The sequence below is a fragment of the Triticum aestivum genome, chromosome 7B, assembly GCF_018294505.1.
Source record: "Triticum aestivum cultivar Chinese Spring chromosome 7B, IWGSC CS RefSeq v2.1, whole genome shotgun sequence".
NCBI classification, from domain to species: domain Eukaryota; kingdom Viridiplantae; phylum Streptophyta; class Magnoliopsida; order Poales; family Poaceae; genus Triticum; species Triticum aestivum.
In genome coordinates, this window is record NC_057813.1 from 741,046,145 (window position 1) to 741,069,709 (window position 23,565).

General features: G+C 44.0%; 2 protein-coding genes across 4 annotated transcripts; both read left to right on the forward strand.

Moving 5' to 3' along the window:
• Positions 1–404: 404 nt before the first annotated feature.
• LOC123155491 (uncharacterized) lies at positions 405–9,991 on the forward strand. Of its 3 annotated transcripts, XR_006477453.1 has the most exons (5): positions 405–745; positions 951–1,253; positions 1,453–1,528; positions 5,090–5,161; positions 9,583–9,991. XR_006477453.1 is itself a non-coding variant. In XM_044573663.1 (4 exons), exons 1-4 carry the CDS (start codon positions 440–442, stop codon positions 9,705–9,707), a joined length of 810 nt encoding a protein of 269 aa, XP_044429598.1. In that variant the 5' UTR covers positions 405–439; the 3' UTR covers positions 9,708–9,991. The 3 variants fall into 3 exon arrangements, 2 of the variants coding, with proteins under 2 accessions (XP_044429598.1, XP_044429599.1); XM_044573663.1 differs by lacking the exon at positions 5,090–5,161; XM_044573664.1 differs by lacking the exons at positions 5,090–5,161; positions 9,583–9,991 and adding an exon at positions 1,775–1,935.
• A 10,594-nt stretch (positions 9,992–20,585) lies between these two features.
• On the forward strand, positions 20,586–23,283 carry LOC123160699 (U-box domain-containing protein 15-like). Its single transcript, XM_044578544.1, has 4 exons — positions 20,586–21,053; positions 21,138–21,254; positions 21,363–21,788; positions 21,899–23,283. Exons 1-4 carry the CDS (start codon positions 20,703–20,705, stop codon positions 22,943–22,945), a joined length of 1,941 nt encoding a protein of 646 aa, XP_044434479.1. The 5' UTR covers positions 20,586–20,702; the 3' UTR covers positions 22,946–23,283.
• The last annotated feature ends 282 nt before the right edge of the window (positions 23,284–23,565 follow it).

The following is a 23,565-nucleotide window of genomic DNA, read 5'->3' on the forward strand; positions in this document are numbered from 1 at the left end:
GATAATAGTATTTAATAGTAGTATATCATTTTTCCTAAATACTCCCTCCGTCCCAAAATTCTTGTCTTATATTTGTCTAGATACGGATGTATCTGACACTAAAATGTAACTAGATACATCCGTATTTAGACAAATCAAAGACAAAAATTTTGGGATGGTGGGACTATAAGAATATTACTATTAAATACTAGTATACAAATATATATTTAATAGTATACCAAAATATAAGAATATTTAATAGAAATATACCAAAGATATGCTACTATTAATTGCTGGTATTAAATAAATAAATCTGTAGATTAACACGCGGTCCCCACCTTGGCCTGTGCCTTCCGTTTCAGTTCATAAAAGGCAACACATGCTTCTCCTCCTCGCTCACATTCTTCTCATCCCGCTCTCCTCAACCAACTCCGTGCGTCTGCTCGACCGATCCACCGCGATGTCTAGCTCCGACGTCAGTGCCATGCCCGCAGCCAACCACGAGGGGCACAGCCTGGCGGGCCCCGCCCCGCCCCCTGCGCCGGTGGTTCACAAGCGCAAGCCCGGGAGACCCCAGGAGAAAAGCCCGCCCCCAGCGGCCACCAGAGAGGAGCTGGAATCCAGGGAGTCCCGGGAAGGACCCTTGAAGGTGCTTGCGCTCCCGGCGCCAGGGGCCCGGCGTGCTTATGTTGTCTCAGATGACAAGATGGTGAGCCGCGCTCGCGCCCCCACACGGCGTGCAAGCGCGGTATCCAACAACAAGATGGTGAGCCGCGCTCGCTCCCCCCCCCCCTCTGCTACTAGTGATTTGAAGTTAACCGGTGCCTAATGAGCTGGAGTTATTGACAATCTTTAATCTAGTCATGTGAATTAGTGCTAGTGCTTAATGAACTACCTGATGTGTATGTGCAAGAATTACGTGCTGGGTATATGTCCTTGGACTTTCTAATCGCTGCGATCTCATCTGGCAGATGGACAGGAACGAGATAACGCCGGTGGTTCGCAGGCGCAAGCCCGGGAGACCCCAGGAGAAAAGCCCGCCCCCAGCGGCCATCAGAGAGGAGCTGGAATCCCGGGAGTCCCGGGAAGGCCCCTTGAAGGTGCTTGCACTCCCGGCGCCAGGGGCCCCGCGTACTCACGCTGTCTCCGGCGACAAGATGATGAGACGCGCTCGCGCCCCCACCCGGCATGCAAACATTGTCTCCGACGACAAGATGGTGAGCCGCGCTCGCGCCCCCACCCTGCATGCAAACCATGTCTCCGATGACAAGATGGTGAGCCGCACTCGCTTCCCCCTCTCCTACTAGTGATTTGAAGTTAACCGGTGCCTAATGATTTGAAGTTACTGACAATCTTTAATCTAGTCATGTGAATTGTACTGTAGCTTACTGAATTACCTGATGTGTATGTGCATGAACTACGTGGTGTGTATATGTCCTTGGATTTTCTAATCGCTGCGGTCTCGTCTGGCAGATGGACAAGAACGAGATGGCGCCAGTCCAGGGGGTGCCGCGCATGCGAGGGAGCATCGCGTCGTCAAGTGCGGTTGGTAAGTATACTTTATGCTGCTTTTTTTGTCAACATCGTCTCCGTGCAGGCTACACTGGCAAACAAGCTGCTTAACTCTTGTGCATGCTGGTTTTTCGTCATCACTAGTATACTGGTATTGGACTGAAGCTTGTTAGCTCTGTCCATGCTGGGTCTTTTTTTTTCATTATTAGTATTGTTATATATTAGCTGAAGCTGCACATGTTTTCTTTCCATTGACGTTGGTGCGGGCGGTGCTACGCGTCAGTCGGCCGAGGGATGGACGCCTTACTCACCTGATTTTAATCAAGTCCCACCTAGGTGTAGTTTGTTTTGTCACTAGCTGTGTATACATAGGCGAGCTCCAGCACTATGTTGCAGCGTGGAAAACATATGAACTGTAATAAGAAACATGCAATGGCTAGAAATATCTCCACATATTTTTTCAGCACGTTTTAGGTGTCAACGAAATTAGTCGGATCGCCGGCCATCGAATTGACATATGGAGCATTGGATCACACTACACGGCAGCAGAGAGAATGGAAACCGTGTTCCTCCATAGCCTCCACAATACATGTGTATCCACCACCCCTCCCACATCGTCGCAACAGACAATTACGTCGGCCCCTTGCAACACCTGGCTTTGGTACCCTAGAGATCCCTGATATCGCTTGGATATCCTGCAAGTATTATTACAATGCGCCAACAAGGCGTCGTCCTTGCAACATTGTCTTACAGACAATGTAGTTGATGCCACCACCACCATCACCCATTTACACATGGGCCGTGGCATGTGGCACTGTTCGTGGGATAAAACACACCCCGCGAGAATATGCGGTTGCACCACTATGATCTGTGCATCTTAGGAATTGTTGTGACTGCCCCTGCAAAACTAGCGATGATACGACCATCGCCTTGCAACATCGGCCATAGTTGTAGCACATATGAGAAGACGGATGCCGCACCTAACAACACATTATGTGTTTTTTGCACCATATGAAAGCACTGCCTTGCAACATCGGCTATCAGGGTGCTGCACCGACAAACACACTCACGACCTTGAGATGTCGTATGCCTTGGCCGATGTAGCATAGTGCTCCTCTTTCAGCATATAGCGATGGCTTGTAGCATTGATGGTCGGAGAGTCGCAACATCATTGAGTGGCAGTGCTAGCCCAACTCATTGTCATAGAGAAAGGGGAATAAAGGATGGGTGTGCACGTGGTGGAAATAAAGTGAATGGATATGGTGAAGAGAGAGGAAGACTAACAGGGGCATCTGGCGCTAGAGCGATCTGACTGATTTACCCCTGAAACCAGCCTGTTGAATATAATTCAATTTTCTTTTGAGAGACCTCATAAAAACGTCGCAACATGCGAGCATGTCTATACAAAAAATTGTAGATATACAACGCATACTCATTAGCTTCAACAAATAAGTGAAAAAACACAATGTATATAGGCCTGAACCGATGGATCATCAGCATGCATCTACCAGATCTTCCTAGGTTACGCCCAACCGTGAGTCGTTCAATTGGGTCACACATCACTACCCAATCAAACACCAACTTAGTTGTTCCTCTCGTCTCCTCTACCCACCCTTCGCAACATACACCCATGATTCTCAGCAATAGACCAACATGGAGGCGACAATGGTGTCCATGATAGGCTAGTCAAAAGCACACTGGTGATCAACCTTACAACACTAAACAGAACATTGCAACATGAGGTAACCCCAACTTTGTAGCACTGGTGCACCATTTTCAACCACCTTGTAGCAATGAAAAGTTCACTGACCAATAGCATTGCTGCACCAAGTTACCGGCTTCCGGCACTGAACACACGGGCTTGCAGCACCGCGATGATCGATGGTCGGCCTTTCAACAATATTAGTTAACATTGCACACCTCGTCTCCATTTTTATGTACATACACATGAGTGAGATTGGAACATCAGTAACGTAACAACATTACCAAACATGAAGACAATAAATTTGTTTCTCCAAGCATAGACGTTACTGAATAAGCGTGCAACTGCACATCCACCACATGAGCCATAATTTTTTAGCTCTGTGACAACAGCTTATAGTTGCAAAAGAGCTGACGATGATGGTTTAGAATGTATATGATCAAAATAGATTAAATGGAGGGGAGGATGGACTACCTATGTTGAATCGGACTAGCCGCAAGGTCACAAGTGCCTTGTCTAAATAGCCAAAAAGACAAAAGGAGGCCTCCTGGATTCTCCATCCTGAAGCTAAGCATAACTCCAACTCCAGACACGCTAGGGGGCTACTAAAGGTGCAATACGCTAGGGATGTCTTCTGGGTGGGAAGCCCGGTAGCAGGCTTGCCTTAGGGCCCAAGAGGCCAACTGGAGGATCGGTGCAGTAGGGCAGCTCAGGAGCCTAGATAAGGACTGTGGGAGCATCTTGGCAGGCAAGCTAAGATGGCAGTGGTATGAGATCTGATGGATTCCTTGTAAACCTAGCCCGCGCCACCTATATAAGGAGGGGCTCGGGGTTGTCATTCACATATACTCTCATAGACTATACTCTCTATAGCATTATACTTCATCTCCACTCTAAACGCCTCGCACAAGGTGCTCCACCATGAATAAAAATCAGATACAGGATGTTGGGCATTACCTCTCACCGAGGGCCCGAACCTAGGTAAAAACCTTTGTGCGGACTACCTTGTCGTGTATCCCTACAAGTTCACCACCCTACTATGGGTACTCACGGTTTTCCATACTATCACATAGTTAAGTTCTAACACATTTTCTCTGGGGAGTTGAAGCAACTCATGGTGTAAGTAGGTGTTGCTTGAAGCACTGATTCTACTAGCACCTCCTTTCCCTCCTTTGAGATACCTTGTCCTTCCAATCCAACCACTTTGCCATTTGAGCTTTCTTTAATATGTTTAAAATTTCCTTCCTTTGACCTACCCACCACGGTTGGGAGCCCCAAAAAATGCTCGCTCAATGCCTTAGGATCTGTGCAAAGATATTAACAACAACTTAGTCCTCCTATTTGCCTCACTTCCCAAAGAAGGTTGAAGCTTTTAGAAAATTTCCCATTTGTCCCGAGGCCCACTCGTAGTCAAATAGGATATATTTAAGGTTACAAAGTTGCCATTTGACGGTTGAAGAAATACTATACTATCATCTGCAGAAATACGATGGGCTACATGGGGGTTAGTGCTCCCAAAAGATATACCATTGATCTCTTTATCTTTGAGCACTCATGAGAAAGGCCAAAAAACTCGCAACATAGAAAATAAGAAAATAGGGAGACCATTGGTCTCCTTGCCAGAGCCCTCTTCATAGTATAAAAAATACATAACACACTCCTTTCAATTTGATAGAAAACCTGGCCGGGGTACCACACATCATAATCGTCAAGATCAACCTATCTGAGAAACTAAGTGCCCTCATCATCAGATCGAGGAAAATCCAAACCACCCTCTTATAGGCCTTCATCATGTATAGTTTAATTGCGAACATTGGATTTTTCTATTTCTTGAACGAACATACTTTGCTCCTGCGTGATCATTATGGATATGACAACCTTCAATCTCTTTGCTAGGCCTTTGAAGCAATCTGACTGAGCGTGTTCAATAAGTTGATTGATCCCATTTGAGGAAGTATCTCCATTGAGGTAATTTTGGGGATTAGGACTAGAACCATATCACTAAAGTTTGGTCAAATAACTCCATTAAAAGAATCACCTATTACTATGCGTACATCATTTTTTAGAAATAACTAGTGAAATTGGTAAACATAAGTGAGAGGTTATCTTGCCCCTGCGCTCTTTCCAGTCAAATTTAGAATAGTGCATTCTCAATTTCTTCATCCATCACGTCCGTGTTCACCCTCTCCTCCATATCACTAGTCACACAGGGTCGGATGTGAGCTAAGATGTTGTCAGCATCAACAGAGGCTTCTGAAGAAAACAACTAAGCATAGAAATCGGCCGAAATCTTCCCCATCTCATTGTCAATAGTACAACTCGTGCCATCCGCCCTCATGTTTTGATCGTCTTCCTTGAGAAATTCCAGTTGGGAACATTGCATACACATTATTTGTTCCTGTGCACGAACCACATGAAGCTACGCTTCAATCTCGCTGGTCTTCAGCAAGGATGTCTAGATCCCAATGCACTACCCTTTCCATCGAAGCTGGACCTTGTGCCTAGTAATCTCACAACATACAAGATAAAATACAGAGCCACTTCAATGTTTCATATCATTGGTGACATTGTTACGCTTCCTGTAGAGCTCACTCTGGCCGAAATTGTTATCACATGCACACTATCATGCCTACATGGGCATCCACCTCTCCTCAAACGTTAATGCCCTCTTCTTACTTTTGGTAATGACTAGGTTTTCTAGCGATCTATTAACGAGCAAACCATGGTCTGGTCCTCCATGACAACATGTTCAATGGGTGTATCCTACAATGAATGCACGAATTCATCATTGCATGGACCCCTGTCCACATGTACATAAACGATCTCATCCCGCTCCCTCTTATTGTCCCAAGTGTACATGTTGCTACTAAAACAAAGTTTTGAAACACTATTATTGGCTACACTCTCCCTAATGCGCTCCATTTGTGTGAAACTACTCAAGTAATCTCCTAGTTGTTGTGATTAAAAGAATTCTTTGTTGAGGTATCATTGTAATAGATAAATGTATTATTAGGATCCAGTCTCTCGGAGCCTCCCTTAGCTACACAAATTTTCATCAATCTCTCTTCCTATCCAGTAGCTTTAGGTGATAATCATTGTGACGCCTTTGGTGGTCACCATCACGTTGCCTTGTCTTATGAACAGAAGTGCCTCGTCTGCGTTGCTCTGAGGTAGATGGGTCATCTTTCCCAATGGCCTTGCACCCTTTCCCATATAGATTTTTTTATGTCTTGCTTACTTTCATGCTCCTTCCTCAGGTCCCACTTCCTTTTTAGATTTAAATCATCCCTTAGTTCACAATAATGTCACATTTCTTGCCTGCATTGGCCCTCCCTACACTTCATCTTAGGCAGTTACCTGTACAAGACCATCTCGAGGATCCTCGCTAGAGAGAGAGTCCACAGAGGGTGTATAATCAGTGTATGACCTGCACGTAAATGGACGGGCATGCAACGCTACATGACCCTGCGCCCATAGACGCCCTTGCTTGACCTAGTGCTCCCAAAACTAAAGTTCCTGCTTTCTTTCACCGGCCTCTACTTAGTTTTTGCCTATGAGGAGCCATGTCCAAGTGATGCCCTCAACCATTCACCCAACTGGGGTGAGGAATCATTTTGTGGTTCAAATCATCTGTCAACATGTGCTAGTCTGTCGTAGTCAATCCAAAAGAGAGGTATCTTCTCAAATTGAAAATCAAACAAGGTCCCCTCATCTTTTGCTGAAGAGTGGAGAAAGAAGCCTTAGACTAGTGAAAGAAATATGAAAAATCTATCTCTAAATCTGAGATGGTTCCCCCATAAATCCATCCTTCTTAACATCACTCTTTACCACGCCACCAAGACAATTCCCAAGAGCATTCCCAAAAGTATATGATCATTTATATAGGGGAGGATCTGTAATTATCACCCATGGCTCCGTCATACAAAACATTATCTTCGATGACCTAGTTTTTTCATCATAATCCTTCAAAACTATCACATTAAAACCAAATTGCCACATTCAATTATATAGAGCGTGCTTCTAGACTCCTTTGTTATGGAATCTAAAGAAGAAGATACTATTTCTAATGTGACTTACTTGGACTCCCTAATAGTGTCACATGTATGTTGTGTAGCCCTAGCAAACACGTTGATGTTGATTTGCTGGAGTGAGCATGCCTTTCCAACCACTGACCACCGAGTAGGCCTCGGTCGGTCTGGAATCCTGATTCTCAAGCATGAGATCTATTAGTTCCTTTTGTTGTTAACTTCAGGGCTCCTTGTTAATTTGGTTGAGAGATTAGTTGCCTCCCCTGAAGCATTTCCATCTGTCAGGGACTTTGAAGGTTCTCATCTTAATGATCCTTGGTCGCCCTGTTCACTTGAGCTGTCGATTTACGCCACGCCTTCTCTCCCATCGTCGCGCAAAGGAGTGGAAGCACCAAGACCAATCAATGTAGGAGTATAGAGTGTCATCACCTCATAGATGAACAGAAACCTAACCCTAGCACTACTTGTCGGTCGCCTATAATCGCCCTTAGCATTTCTTTTCATGTTGGGCCCGCCACAAGGTATTTATACGTGTGCTTCCATTGGTACTTTTTTTGCATTGGAGCCTTTCTGCTACATTTGCCTTTCTACGAAGGATGTCTTATCCAAATCATATAGTCTCCTCTATCTATAGGAAGCGAGGACATTAGCTCTTCTTTTTTTCAAGGCAAATACACTTGCTAGTGTTCAAGCGACATCGAAAGAAGTCTTGTCACATGTGAAGACGACGCTAAGAGTGTGACACATATAGGTGCCAACTTGAAGAATAATGCAAATTTCAGTAAATATGAATAGCTCCTGGGGGAACGAGCGCATAAAGGAATCAGCCACCATAAATGGATCATTTCCAAAGAAACAAAGTCACAAAGAGAGAGACAAGACATTAGCTTCTTTATGGGGAACACATATATTTAAATGTTGCCTTGCTCTCTGATTATTAACAAGAAATAATTTTTACTAATATATTATGTGTAAATCTTGATAGATATGGAATGTATTTTGGTCACTATGTTTTAAAGAATCATATTAGTTTTTGGTATGTAGAAATTAAAAGAAGTTCATGTGCCTTCAAGGCATGTCAAGGTGTGTTGTTCCACCTCAAAATTGGTTCATACTAAATGGTTATTCTCCCTACATATAGCCCCAATTCTCATGCTCTCTCTCTCTCTCTCTCTCTCTCTCTCTCTATTTTATATTCCAGACTACTCCATAAAGCCTAACTGGTGAAGGTCCAGAAAAACCCAGCAGTGACAGGTTCAACTCCCATTAGTAGTCTATACTTAGTGGAGGAGAAACAAGCCACTTACAGGCACGAGCCCGCCAATGGTGAATAAATCAGGAATGAAAATCAGGCCATGGCCAGTCCAAATCCAGCACCTGCCAACAATGTGTAGTCTCCACTACTCGAACCTACTTTTCCTCAGTGCGTTACATCATGCGATGTTTGGAGAATCCATAGAGTTGGGGATCCGAATATAAAAAACAACAATGGGGAGTGGCTTGAAGAATAGGAGCCAAGAAGCCGGACGGAGAAGGCCTCCACCATGCTGCACCATTGGCCGATACTGACCCGTATGGTGCAAGGACCAAGGCAGAACTGAACACCGTCATCATCTAGGTTGCAAAGGAAGTTGGACCACTATGTTGCTTCTCTCGGACAAACTCAATGATTTCATGCAGTTGGCACCCATGCCACATTCCATAGAGATAACAACATTGAGGAGGAGGAGGGACAACGCAAGGTTTCTTCCTCATAGGAATTAGTTTCGAGGAAGTGGGGGGATGATATGGCATGATGAGCAGTTAACAAGGGAAGTTTGCATGACTGTGGAGGACAAAGCATTAAGACAAGTGTGCTAGTAGCTAGATAAGGGATGAATGATAGCAGGAAGCAATAATGAGCTTACTGGGTGAGGCTACTATTTTTTAAGTTGCGACCTACTAATCATAACAACAATTGATCGTAACAACGTACCATTGATGATTTAGGGTATTTATTTAGTAACTGTCAGGATGTGACTAGGGCTTCTAAGTGGTGGGTTGTATATTACTAACAAGTAGCATGTTTAGCCTCAATATTGTCCTCTGTCACTCGTAACAACGTGCCATTGACGGACCACATATTGGGCCCGTCACTACTACCTTTTTCAAACAAAAATAGAATTTTAGTTATAGTTAGATTCACAACAATCCCGCCGGCCATTAGTGTTAAGTAGCATTGCTGACCAGTTTTTTGAACCACCACTTTTGATCGATAACTAGGCGAGAACTCTAGTGTAGTGCACATTTGTTTGGTTGAGAATTTTTAGTGTTTTTATGTGCACAAAGACATATCGTTCAACCCTAACATGTTCTCTTTAGGTGGGGTCGAGAGTGAAGGACTGGGTAGCTTGGATGCAGGGGAAATGGCACCTCGAGGGGTTCAAGTCTTCATGATCAATAACCACAATTTTGATCTGAATGAGCTACCGACTGAGCATGAGTAGCTCAAGAAGGAGTAGTCACCCGTGGAGCAAGAGTAGCCACCTATGGCACAACATGAGCTTTAATATTCACAATGGTTGGAGGCTACTCAAATCCACCTTGTGTGAGCAAAAATAACTCTTGGCCCAAAGTATAGCCATGTCAGAAATTATCGAAACAATATCCTTATCCCAAGGACGATTGTAAAGCTTATGTGGAACTTTTCAATTTCTCGCTTCCTATTTTTTGGTGATTGCCTGACGCTATTGCTAAACTTGAGGGAAGGACTTGGTATACTGCCTCATGATCAACGTGTCACCTGGAATGGCTTTTCTATTCATTTCCCATGATGGTTTTGATATGTAGATTGTTTGAACAAGCATTTATTCATTCGGTAAAGCTTTGTGAAACATCAACGGTGGAGCTAGGTCTCTCGTCATGTGAAATGACAGTAGGTCAAGAAATGTGTTGGATCATGAGATAACATATTTTCTAAGTTGGTAATCATGTGTGTTAACACCATGGGTAGTATGAGAGAAGGTCAACATGCATGTTTGGGTCTGAAATGACCTCATGACCAAAAAGGGAGAGAAACATGGCTAATAGGAATACGAACAATATGGAAGTTACTTGTTGCATGGATGTTAACTGTGGTTATGAAACCACACAAGATGTCAGAGGACCCGCATCCTTACATATCAAGGTTGACTTCACATGCCAACTGGATTTCGACTAAATTATTGTATATGTATGTATGTTATATCTTGACATCTTACCAAACAAAAAACACCAAAAAATACACTATTTACTTCTCTTTGATGCATATTCTAGTTGGAGGGTAATCATAACCTTATGTGGATATTTTTCCATAATAGAATATATAATGGTCTAGTGAGGCAAGGTGTAAATGGAGAGGACAATAGTCGAACATGAAAACATCCAACATTGTGTTATAGTTGCATCAAGTTGTCTAGTGAGTCAATATGGAAATGGAGGAGGCTCATAGGGCAACACGAGAACACCCAACATGTTGCTCTACTTACTTCCTATTGGTACGAAGAGACCGAGAGTAGTGAAAGGTTAATCATAACACATGGACAAGATATCTCATACAAGATGAAAATGGAGTGAGTCTTGTATGAAAATGCTAACAAAGTATGAGTGTGCATAGCATGCCATCCCCTCCCTTTCTTGTTCGAGTTTCCTTCACCAACCCCATAGTACCCTGATCAACACTATTATTTGGATATGCTTCTCATCTGAGAAAGAATAGTTATTGAGAGACATTTATATCATTGTCTAGATAGACTTGTTCAAGGGCCAATAATGGAGGTGTCATATCTATTATAGCCACATTCCGGAGAAGAATAAAAAAAGTAGACACAACCTGATAATTTATTGAGATTTGAATTGAGGATCCACATACATCAACTATCCTACATGTGAATCAAATCCACATCCTACATGGGCATTGGGCTTTAGTTGGACTACCACTTTATGGACAAGCCATGTGCTCCATGTAGTCTATGTTGCAAAGGCGGGAGGACAAGGAGCAAATAGTTTTCGATGGCTGGACATTGAAGTTATTTGTCAAGAAATTTGTTTCCTGACATGGTTTGTTTATTTCATTATTTAGTATTTGATATCGGTTCAATGCTCTAGTATGTAACATTCTTCTCACATTTTGGGTCTAGCTCTTGGTGTTCATGAGTTCATTACTTATGTTAACTATTATTGTTGTGGCCACTTGTTCGACAAGAGACTATAAAGTTAACTAAGATACTCTCGTATTTATATTAATATAGTTGGCACTGAGGTAATCATAAACCTTGAATACTACTCATATTTGTCAAATAGGAGGTCAAGCTGGATCTGTCTGGCGCATCATCTATGGTCACATGGTGTATTGTCTATTCTAAACCCAATGAGTATTGCAGAATGACATGTTCCTGCGAGGAGGAATGAGTCACTCTTTTGTGTCAAGGGGTGATGCCATGCCTGACAATAAAAAATTAACCACCTACATCAAAAGTCTAACCCAAGACAGGGAATAGGCGCCATTGCAATTTTACCGCACAAAGTCATCGGTATTTTGCAGTTGAATGTTCCCCATGTTGTGACTGAGAACACAAAACACAAAACACCCCACAAAACACTATTCACTTCTCTTCGTTGCATATTCTAGTGGAAGGGTAGTCATAACCATATGGGAATATTTTACCACAATAGAATCTATAATGGTCTAGTGAGGCAAGGTTTAAATGGAGAGGATAATAGGCGAACATGGAAACAACCAACATTGTGTTTTACTTGCTTCTAGTTGTATAGTGAGATAATATTGAAATGGAGGAGGCTTATAGGGCAACATGAGAACACCCAATATGTTGCTCTACTTACTTCCTATTGTTACCAAGGGACTGAGGCTCGAGCATGGTTAATCATAACACATGGAGAAGATCTCTCATACTAGTTGATAATAGAATGAATCTTGTATGAAAATGCTAACAAAGTATGAGTGTGCATAACATGCCATCTCCTCCCTTTCTTGTTGTATTTTCCTTCACCAACCCCCATAGTACCCTGATCAGCACTATTAATTTGATATGCTTCACATCTGAGTTAGAATTGTGATTGGGAATAGTTGTATCATTATCTAAGTAGACTTCTTCAAGGGGAAATAATGGACGTGTCTTATCTATTATAGCCACATTCCGGATAGGAATAAAAAAGTAGACATAACAAGATAATTTGTTGAGATTTGAATCAAAAATACAACATACATCAACTATTCTACATGTAAATCAAATCCTCATCCTACATCGGCATTCGGCTTTAGTTCGACTACCACTTTATGGACAAGCCGTGTGGTCCATGTGGTCTACGTCACAAAGGCCAGAGGACAAGGAGAAAATAGTTGTCGATGATTGATCATTGAAGTTATTTGTCAAGAACTTTTTCCCCGACATGGTTCATTTAATTCATTATTTAGTATTTGATATCGGTTCTATGCTCTAATGTGTAACCTTCTTCTCACGATTTGGGTCTAGCTATCAGTGGTCATGAGTTCATTACTTATGTTAACTACTATTGTTGTGTCCACTTGTTCGCCAAGAGACTATAAAGTTAACCTATATCCTCCCGTATTTATATTAATATAGTTTGTGGTTAGGTAATCCTTGACCTTGAATATTACTCACATTTGTCAAATAGGAGGCCAAGCTGGAACTGTCTAGTGCATCATCTGTGGTCACATATGGTGTATTGCCTATTCTAAACCCAATGAGTATTACATTATGGCATGTGCCTGCGAGGAGGAACTGAGTTACTCTTTTATGTCTAGGGGAGACGACATGCCTAATAATTCTCAATGAAAAATTATAGCCTACATCAAAAGTCTAACCCAAGAAAGTGAATATGTGCCATTGTAATTTTAAAACACTAAGGGCGTGTTCTGATCTTGTCCCGCTCCATGCTTCACAAATTCCTGGAGCAGATACGAGCCGAACGAAATAGCAGCGAGAAGCTAACTCCAGGAAGCTAGGATCGACCGCGGCACAAAATCATGAAGCAGACTCGACCCAGCTCCACCAATCCAAAAAGCTGAAGTTGGCCGATATTACAAGTAAACTGCCACAGCCAAGTCATACGAGTCGAACCGGTACGCTAGATCTGTTTGATCGCTCCTCGTTCCCTCGCTCGTGCTCCCTCGCTGCTCCTCTACAAGGCCGATTTGGGTTGCCTCCAGTCAGCCCAACTAGCTCGAACAGGACACAACCCTTCTAGCTAGGTTGTAGTGCCGCGAGAAGCTGCAAACCGAGCCAAACAGATTTTTCATCACTGCTTGGAGTGAGAAGCTACTCTGAAAAGATGAATTTCTGAAGTTTTGGGAAGCTAGAGGAGATCAGAAAAGGCCCTAAGTCATCGGTATTTCATAATTGAATGTTCTCCATGTCGTGACTTCTGATGGTTTAAACCCAAATAATTGCCATTGTGAAATTAAATTCCTTTCATGAGTCAGAACCCACATCCGTAAAGATGTGCCACTACAATCCACCTCATGGCTATCTTGGAGTCCTTAATATAATCAAGTGTGCCCAATATGGTGACTTAATATGTACTTATTGACCCTACGAAGCTAATCGCCTCCATCAAGACCCCTTCCTGGTTCTCCTATAACTAGATTCCTCGAAACCACGAGAATCCTTACAATGGGATTACAACTTAGCACCTTTCATTTTCACATAGTAAGAAGAGTTGCTCCTTGGATAGCACGGTATGATCAAAGGTGTAACCTGTGTTTTGGAGCGAGTTATTGTCTCGAAACTTTGTTCTCAACTATTCCGATTCCAGCAAACGGAGGCCATTGGATCAAAGCTGTAGCGCACGCCCTGTAGTTTTCAAGTGGGACGAGACAACTTAGCTAGGAACCTATTTTCATTCTGACCAGCTCCCTGAAAACAACGTTCGACTTCATGTGTAGTCGGTGTAGATGTGTCATTGCAATTCCACCACTAGGATATCACCAAGTCCTATGTATTACAAGTCAACATATGCCACCATATGGTTACTTGACAAATTAAATGGATTTCACCAAGATTTCATGTTACAATTATAGTGAAGATAGTGACTCACATGTCAGCCTCCCTGACGGGAAGCAAAATCACTCTGACTTTGGCAACCTAATTCTTGGCGGGTTCAAGCAAACATGTTGGATTTGTATTTTATTTATTTCAATATATATAATTCATATAAATAAATCAACTCATAATAGGAGTCTTGGAGACACCCATGTCAATAATGTGAAATTATGGGAAATCTTATTATGTGCATCAACATAAGCCAAAACTCGTGGCTTAAGAGATATGTTTACAATCTTCCAATGGTTATTCCCCCTACTAAATTCATGATGTTAACTAGTTCCCAGAAGTTGAGAAAGAAGTTTAGTCATGGGATCAATGTCCAGTGCATCATAATTCTAGTTCCCAAAAAAATTTATTATGGAAGTTGAGAAAGAAGTTTGGGCAACATATTTCCAGACACATGTCATGTCTAGGATCTTCTCAAGCCTAGGTAAGCTTAGTCATGCGATCAATGCAGGCTATTAAAACATTGACCCGGTTCTTAATTCAAGTCCTCCTTGCTTGATACAATATTGAATGGAAAGTACATAATCAATTTATTTAAGTGGGTGAACAATGTTGGCTAGTATATTTCAACACTCACCTCACATGCATCTTTTAGAGGCATATAATGCATCGTGATGGAAACATTTTTTCTATAGACTAAATTCCAATGGAAAATTTTAATTAATTTAATTAGTAGCAATCTCGTATGGTAAGGATATATGGCAAATGAAAATGAGGGCTCAAATGCTACTTGTTGGCACACAAAAGTCATGTTGTCTTTTTCCTCCCATGTTGATCCTCCGTGGTTCGACATTGGGCATTACAAAGAGAACAAGTTATCTTTACACACCTCTAGAGCTACCAGACCCTGGATGTTCCACCATGAATGTCCATATGGTGCAATGAGTGATAGCGAGCTATATTAGAACATATAGTTTACACCGTTAAAGTAATTAAATGGGCTATTTTGGCTACTATGAAAAATAGTATTTTAAGAGAAAACTATGTAAGAGTTTGTGATCTTTGTATGTAAAAGCATTATTTGCCTTTGCTTGATATTCACGCAGTTTGATTTATGGCAAAAATGGAAAGTCATGGGACAATAATTGTTGATATTCTTTGCGGGGAAAGCGAGATCTTTCCACTTTTCAGATCACACGAAGTATTGTTTTTCTAAATCTGCACTTGTGATTCGTTGTCCATTTAAATTTAAATGGTTTCTTCCACAGATTATGTTGGTTTGTTGTTGTATTTATCTCAGCACTAAAGTATACTGATGTTAGCTAAGTCCAATCAAAGGCCCATGTTTTTATCATGTTATACAAATTAGTAAGCTAAGATCTTACCAAACTCAAGTTACATAAGCCCAGACTACGTGAAATACACATCATGCAGTACACATGTTCATCTTAGTGTTATGTTATACTTGGCTCCGAGATAACAAATGGTATCAATTATTACTATCTTTTGCAGCTTGTTTCTGCCTGTTCATCGTAGAATTATCTTATGTGGTCTCCCAAGGTTCATGCAACTTGGATTTTCATACTTTGGTAGTATTAGTGTTCACTAGGACTAGGTGCCACTCTGTAGAAGCTAAGCATACAGATGGAGAAAGTAGTCATGGTTTTTTTTTCAAAAAGTTTGTTCATATCTATAAGAGGTTTATGATTTTTCAGTGTATACTGTTGTGAAACCTAGAGTGTTTTATCTCATTTAACATTGAACTACGCTTTCAAGGAAAAACCCTCATTTGACATCGAACTATGCATGCAGGGCAAACACCCCGTGCTTCGGTGCCACCGCGCCGCGAACCCTGGGAGCTTGAACCTGGATGGGTGTGAACTTAAGATTGATGTCAATGTTAGGGGTCAGTCATGGATAGAGAATAAAGGGGACTTTGCGAAACTGTTATTAATAATATGGATGAAACATTGCCTTGTGGAGAGAATAAGATATTTCGAGAGATATTTATAAATGGATGCATACTTGCAATAGCAGTACAAAATATGATGCTAACATTTTATTTTCATTGTTGTTCCCATTAAACTTCTGGTGGTGGCTCCATTATTCACAGCCTCGCACATGAAAATGTTATTTCGTTCGGGTAAATGTTGCGTGTCGTTGCTTCTGTAGTTTTGCGGTTTGCATGTCCTTGAAACTTGTGAATTGGATTTTGCGAAGTTGCAATGCAAATTTGGGATGCAGGGAAGATAATAAACAATGCTTTCTAAGAGCATTGGATATTGGATGCGACTCAGAAAGAACGCATGTAAACGCAAGATGCAAGACGTAGTAGGCACATGTCCAGGTTTATTAAGAGCATCTACACCGGACGCCTCATATCTGTCACAAACGCAAAATTGCCGGTCAGCACTAGGACGCAAAATTGCCACCCAACAGGATCTGTCAAACCCGGCCCAAACGCCTAGACATGACCGCACTCCCCATATCCAGCCCATATCTCGGACGGATATGTGGAAGCCCAGAGACGCCCGGACACACCCGCCATGTAGGATCCGGCCGAGTGCGGCCCACCCGACCCCACATAAATTGGACCCTATCCGCACTCCGAGCGAAACCCAAGCGGCATTCAACTCCACTCTACTCCTCGCCAGGCCACTCCCGTCCACCCACAAGCCCCATTTGCGAATCTCCCACCATTTCGAGCCGTTGAACCGGAGATCGTGCCACGCGGCCCCAAGGAGGAGATGGTCGACTGCCTTGCGCTTCTCCACTTCCGGAGGAGTCCGCCCAGCAGCGGTCGAAATCCATCTGGTGGGAATCCATTGCGTCTGCCACAATGGAGCATGGATCCCGCCCGAGGGCAGTCTACGCTGCCTGAGTAGAGGCAGTGCACTCCGTCTGGCGTCCGAACGCCGTGGAGGATATGCAACCACTTTGTTGGCGCACTGAGAAAGATATGCACACCCGCTTAACGTCTGATATTAATATGGTGTGTGGCGCATCCACCGTGTTAGGCAATGGGCACGGGAACCCGCGGCAGCCCTCGTGCCAGACGCCAGCGGGGCAGACTCGCACTCTTCGGTGCCTCGTATCGTGCCCGGCAGCCCTTGGCGCCGAAATCATGTCGTGTTGGATGCGGCCGGCTCCACCATCATGGATCAATCATCGACCTCACATCCACCGACGACAGGAGAGCACGGGCTCCGACGAGAAAGAGTAGGCCATGGGAGATGGCGCCGAATCGAGTTTCTTTTGCCGGGTCGTGTCCCATGTCCTACTCTACCTCACCAGAGACCGACCCTCCACTTCGACAGGCTCAGACAGCCATCGGACATGGACAGGTTAGGAACAACAAGGACAGTCGCTGGCACAAATTTAGACTACAGCCGTCGACGCGAGGTGAGCGCGGCATGAGTTAATCGCTGAAGAGGTTGGGCCGTTGTCGCCGGTTTGTCGTACAGTTGCCGACGTAGTCGTCCATGACCACCAGATCGACGCCGCCGCCACTGCAAGTCTAGGCGTCTCTGTAGTGGCTGAAGTCATTTTAGTGTATTTTCTTTGTATTGTGATGATTGCATACTGTGTTGCGTATTGTGGCGTATTTTCTTTGTATTGTGATGATTGTATACAGTACAATGTATTGTGGCATATTTTTTGTGGTCTATTTTTAAAAAGAAAACTATAAATAGCTAAAAGTGGTGTGCAGAATAAATTTATACCCGCCACTACAAAACAAATGCCAGTACCGACACATATTTTTGCCCACCATTAATAGTAATGACCGCCACTGCTACAAGATCGAGGTCGATGGCGGGCTGTTTGTAACGCCCGCCACTGTTATAGTCATTGGCAGGTGGAGCGCCCGCCACTAATGCCATGTTGCCAGTGGCAGGCGCCTCTGAGAGCCTTACCCGTCATTACTAGGCTTTTGATGCCGCCACTGCTACGCATTCCTGCGATAGTGTGCAATTGCGTATCTAGTAGAACATATACAACTATCCTCCCAACAAACAGTTTCGCCCTACCATGAAGTTATAGTCGGGGTGAAGACATTCATTTATAATTGGAAGTGACGTTGCAGTTGCATATCAAGTAGGAGATATTTAACTGCCCTAATGACAAAACACTTTTGTTCCCTGAGTTACAGTCGCATTGGAGACATGCATTAGCGAAATGACACCACCTGTAGTTGTGTGTTTGGAGTTAGACATGCAACAAGCTCCACAACAATAATCTGAATTTTAAGTTTTAATGAATTTTAAATTAAAGAAAAAAGAAAAGATGAGGATATAAAAACAGAAATAGAGAAAACAAACAATAGGAAAAATCCTAAAAAAGGCAAAAACAAAGAAAGGAAAAACCTGTTTGAAGTTTCTAGAAGCTTCATAAAACCAGTAGAAAGAGTCCTACATGGGGCGGCCCACTCACACATGTAAAAAGAGGCGGGCGAGGTGTATGTCGACTAGCTCAGAGTTGGGGAATCCTATTCCGCGCATAGGTCGCTACGTAGCGACCTAGCGCGTACCCCTCGGGTTTGTGGTCCTCTTCGGGTCGGTCCATTCCAGGTTCTTCCCCATACCGGTTTTTAGGACAGTTCTAGACCTTTTTTTCTATTTTCTTTGTTTTCTTCTAGTTTTTTCTTTCTTTTATATTTTATATATTACTTCTTATTTTCTTTTACTTTAAATTTTCTTTTTTGGTGTTGCAAACATATTTTCAAATTCGTAAACGTTTATTGAATTCAAGAACAGTTTTTGAGTTGACAAACATATATCTGAAATAATGAACATTTTCTAATTCGACAATACATTTTAAAATCACAAAATAACAAAAAGAAAATAACTTTTGAGGACATTTTTTAAAAATTCTGAACATGTTTGTCAATCGGCCGACATTTTTTGAATCGATGAACATGTCTATGAATTGACATGATTTTTTTGAATTGGTAAACATTTTTTGAATCGATGACCATTTTCTGAATCAATGAATATTTTTTACATGAATGAACATTTTTGGAAATTCACAATATTTTTTTTGAACATTTTAAAAACTTGTTGAATATTGCTTGTATCTCAACTTCCGTCCTGATTAATTAAATAAAGTGGTGATACCCATCAAAAGAAAATAGCTACGGTTGGCACAAAATTTACTGCAAATTAATCATGTGATGAAAGACTTAGACGTGACATAGTTTTTATGTACCCTGATAAGTGCCACACGTCAGGGACGTTCTCGTGACAACTTTGAACATTTTTTATGACAAGTTTAGTTGCACGAGGATGGCAAATTAAATTGACAAGCATGAAAACTTTCGTGCTTTATTTTATTTTAATAAAAACTTGTCGTGTGTCACTGAAATTTGCCATCCTTGGATGACAAGAATTGCCATAAAAAAAGCCAGGCCCGAAGTGCAAAGCACCTAACGTGTAAGACCTATTATTTGGATACTTTATATCTAAGATATTATTTACCAAAACCATAGCTGAGACATTTTCCCCAATGCAGGCGGGGCCGATGAAAAGTCGAACCCCTTGCCAACCTACTCAAAAGGTGTACACGGTCTTCCTGGCGCCTCTAGGGAAATAGCACTCGTACGAACGGTATCCAGTAGCGTTAGCGCCGGCCCCTGTCTGCCTCGTTTTCTGTGAACTTAGGGCTATGCAAGCGTGGTCGATCCCAGCCTTTGCAGCGGGAGGGCTTTGTTTTTTATATTTTTGTAATTTTTTTTAGGGTTTGTGTTCTGCTTAGAGACGAGGCGGTGGTGGCTCTCGAAAGATGAAAAAAGATTCTTCCCACCTAGCATTCCGTTTGGTTGTGCTTCTAGCATAGTTGAAGGGCATGTGAAAATTTGTCTACGGGGATCTCGCGGGAGTCGGTCGGCGTTTGTCTTAGGTGGATCCACATGAATCTGGTCTTTCCTTGTTTGTGTGTCGACAGGCTGTTCCCGTCTACGCATCTTTTCAGCGGTCGCGGTTGCTGTTTTTGGCATTGGTCCTATAAGGCATTAACACAACGACTTTCCAACTGTCTACTATAGCAAGTTTTGCCAAGCATCAGCGAAGAAAGGGCGATGACGATGGCGCGCCTTCGGCTAGATTCAGTTTTTGTAATTATCCGTAGGTGGTCTATTGATCTAAATATAATTTTTATTATTTCTGGCATTCATTTTACTGTTGATTGTGATTGATGATGATGAATAGGTTAGATGGTTTTCCAATGAAAAAAGAAGGCATTTGCCCCAATATGGGCGACGTCTCCTCGCTTCTCCCGTTTGCTATATTTGAAGCCTACTTGTTCCTGGAATTCAGGTCGGCCCGCCAAAACCATCCCTTCTTCTCCCTCCTCCTATTCCCTCCGCACCCCTGGTCCGATCCATCGCCATTTCCAACCTCGCCAAGCCAGCCTCCTGCTCTCCGTACCTGCCTACCGATGCTGTCGTCGATGTTCGGGACGCGGCCGGCCGGGGAGCCGGACCCGCCGGAGCCCGAGCCGGAGCCGTCGGGGCGGCAGCTCTCGGACGGGGACCTGCTGGAGGAGCTGGTCGCCACCGTGGGCGCCGCGCAGGCGTTCCAGGAGTTCCGGCGGTCGCACCGCAAGGAGTGCTTCAACCTCCTCCGCTGGCTCCAGCTCGTGCTCCCGCTCATCGAGGAGCTCCAAGATGCGTCCCCGCCCCGCCCGCTCACCGACGACGCCCACCGCCGCCTCGCGCTCCTCAGCCGCGCCTTCCAGGCCGCCCGCCGCCTCCTCCGCTGCTGCCACGACGGCAGCAAGATCTTCCTCGTGCGTCATCGCCCGCCGATTCCGTCTCTTTCCGTCAAGGGATTAATGGGATTTCTGATTCGTCGCTGGTTTTCATGGTCGCAGTCGCTGGAGGGCGAGGCTGTGCAGGGCAGGTTCCGCGCCGTGTACGAGAAGATCAACCAAGCCTTGGACGGCATGCCCTACTCGGACATCGGTATCTCCGACGAGGTCAAGGAGCAAGTACGTTTTTAACGCACCCCGCCTGCTCGATCAAATGCCTCCAAGAAATCATATTTGTGGGTCTGTTAATGCTGCCTCTGATCTAACCAAAACGGCAAAAGCGTGCAGGTGGAGCTCATCAACACGCAGCTGAAGCGGAGCAAGAAGAGGACGGACACCCAGGACATGGAGCTCGCCATGGACTTCATGGTGGTCCTCCAGGACAAGGAGGACCGGAGCGCGGACAGGGTCATCCTCGAGCGGCTGGCCAAGAAGCTCGAGCTACAGAGCCTGGCTGACCTCCGCGCCGAGACCATGGCCATCAAGAAGCTAATCAACGAGCGCAACGGGCAGCAACCTGAGAGCACAAAGCAGATCATCGAGATTCTCAACAAGCTCAAGGAAGTTGCTGGCATCGATGAGAAAAACATCCTCGGCGAGGTCCATATCCCCAAGTACCTTGAGAAGTGCCCCTCTCTCATGATCCCCAACGACTTCCTCTGCCCCATCTCCCTCGAGATCATGACCGACCCCGTCATCATCGCCAGCGGCCGGGTCTGTGCTTCTCATTACTGGAAATTTTAATTTTAGTAACACACAATTGCGCGGGAAATTCGTCTTCATCTTAGTGATCTTAATCTGAATTCTCAAACTACTATTTGCAGACTTACGAGAGGAGAAGCATCCAGAAGTGGTTGTACGCGGGGCAGCGAACGTGTCCCAAGACGCAGCAGCCGTTGGCGCATCTCTCGCTGGCGCCAAATTTTGCTCTCAAGAACTTGATCTTGCAGTGGTGTGAGAAGAACAAGGTAGAGATGCAGACAAGAGTTGACGAACCTCCTGTTGAGGAGGAAGTGAGTAAGGAGGTGCTCATCCCGTCATTGGTGAAGGACCTCTCATCCCCAAACCTCGACGTGCAGCGCAAGGCTGCCAAGAAGATCCGGACACTTTCCAAGGAGAGCCCAGAGGACCGCATACTCATCGTTGACAGTGATGGCATCGCGGCCCTTGTCGGCCTCCTACAGTACCCGGACAAGAAGATCCAGGACAACGCAGTCACGTCGTTGCTCAACCTCTCGATCGACGAGGCCAACAAGGTCTTGATTGCCAAGGGGAACGCCATCCCGTTGATCATTGAAGTCCTCAAGAACGGCAATGTCGAGGGCCAGGAGAACTCCGCGGCGGCGCTATTTAGCCTGTCCATGGTAGACGAGAACAAGGTGGCCATAGGGGCCCTGGGAGGTATGCCTCCATTGGTTGACCTCCTGAAGAATGGGACGATCAGGGGGAAGAAAGATGCTAGCACGGCCATCTTCAACCTATTGCTGAATCACCAGAACAAGTTAAGGGCTATCGAGGCCGGCATCGTTCCTGTGCTGCTCAAAATTCTCGACAACACAAAGCTCGGCATGGTTGATGAGTGCCTCTCCATCTTCCTCCTGCTTGGGTCCAACTCTACATGCCGTGGCACGATCGGGACAGAGAGCTTCGTCGAGACGCTTGTGCGGATCATCAAGGAGGGGACCCCCAAGAACAAGGAGTGTGCGCTTTCTGTTATCCTCGAGCTTGGATCACACAATAATGCCCTTATGGTGCACGCCCTCGGGTTCGGCCTCCACGAGCATCTCACGGAAATTGCCAAGAACGGCACAAGCAGAGCACAGAGGAAGGCAAACTCTCTGATTCAGCTTGCCCGGAAGTGCGAATCGTAGAACAAGAATTATGCACTGTGGAATTAAAGCTCGGTCCATACTAAAGCAATGGTTTCGCTTGAATTTCCTTGGTCTTGGAAATAGATGGATAAGAGCAATGTAGACTGAATGGAATGAGAATCTACATAGATGGCTGTCAGGTAAGTTTCTAAGAAGAATGAAAAGATGGTGTACATACATAAGTGAAATATTTGTGACAGTTAATACTGTTCATTGATTGAGGAACTGGAAGAAGGAGAGAAATGAAGGAGATTTACTCTACTTCATTCATTTGTTGGAACTGAAATTTTGTTGTAAGTGACGTTATATATGGTAAATATGTGAAAGGTGTGTTGATATTTCTCAGGGAAAGTAATTCCGAAACTACTAAATTTTCGTCCGGACAGTGGACTCAGCCAAACCTATTTTTTCTTGTGCCAAACAGGCCATTTCTTGCTTTAAGGTCGAAGTGGCATGTCAGGTTGGTTTACTAGGCATGGCCCACTAGACTGCACCACTATTTAGTCTAGGGCTTGACCAAACGAGTTTTTTCCCCAAAAAAGAACTTACAACAGATGCTTTTTTTTTTTGAAGAAAACGTACAACAGATGCTTATCTGTGATGGCCCTGTTTTACATTGT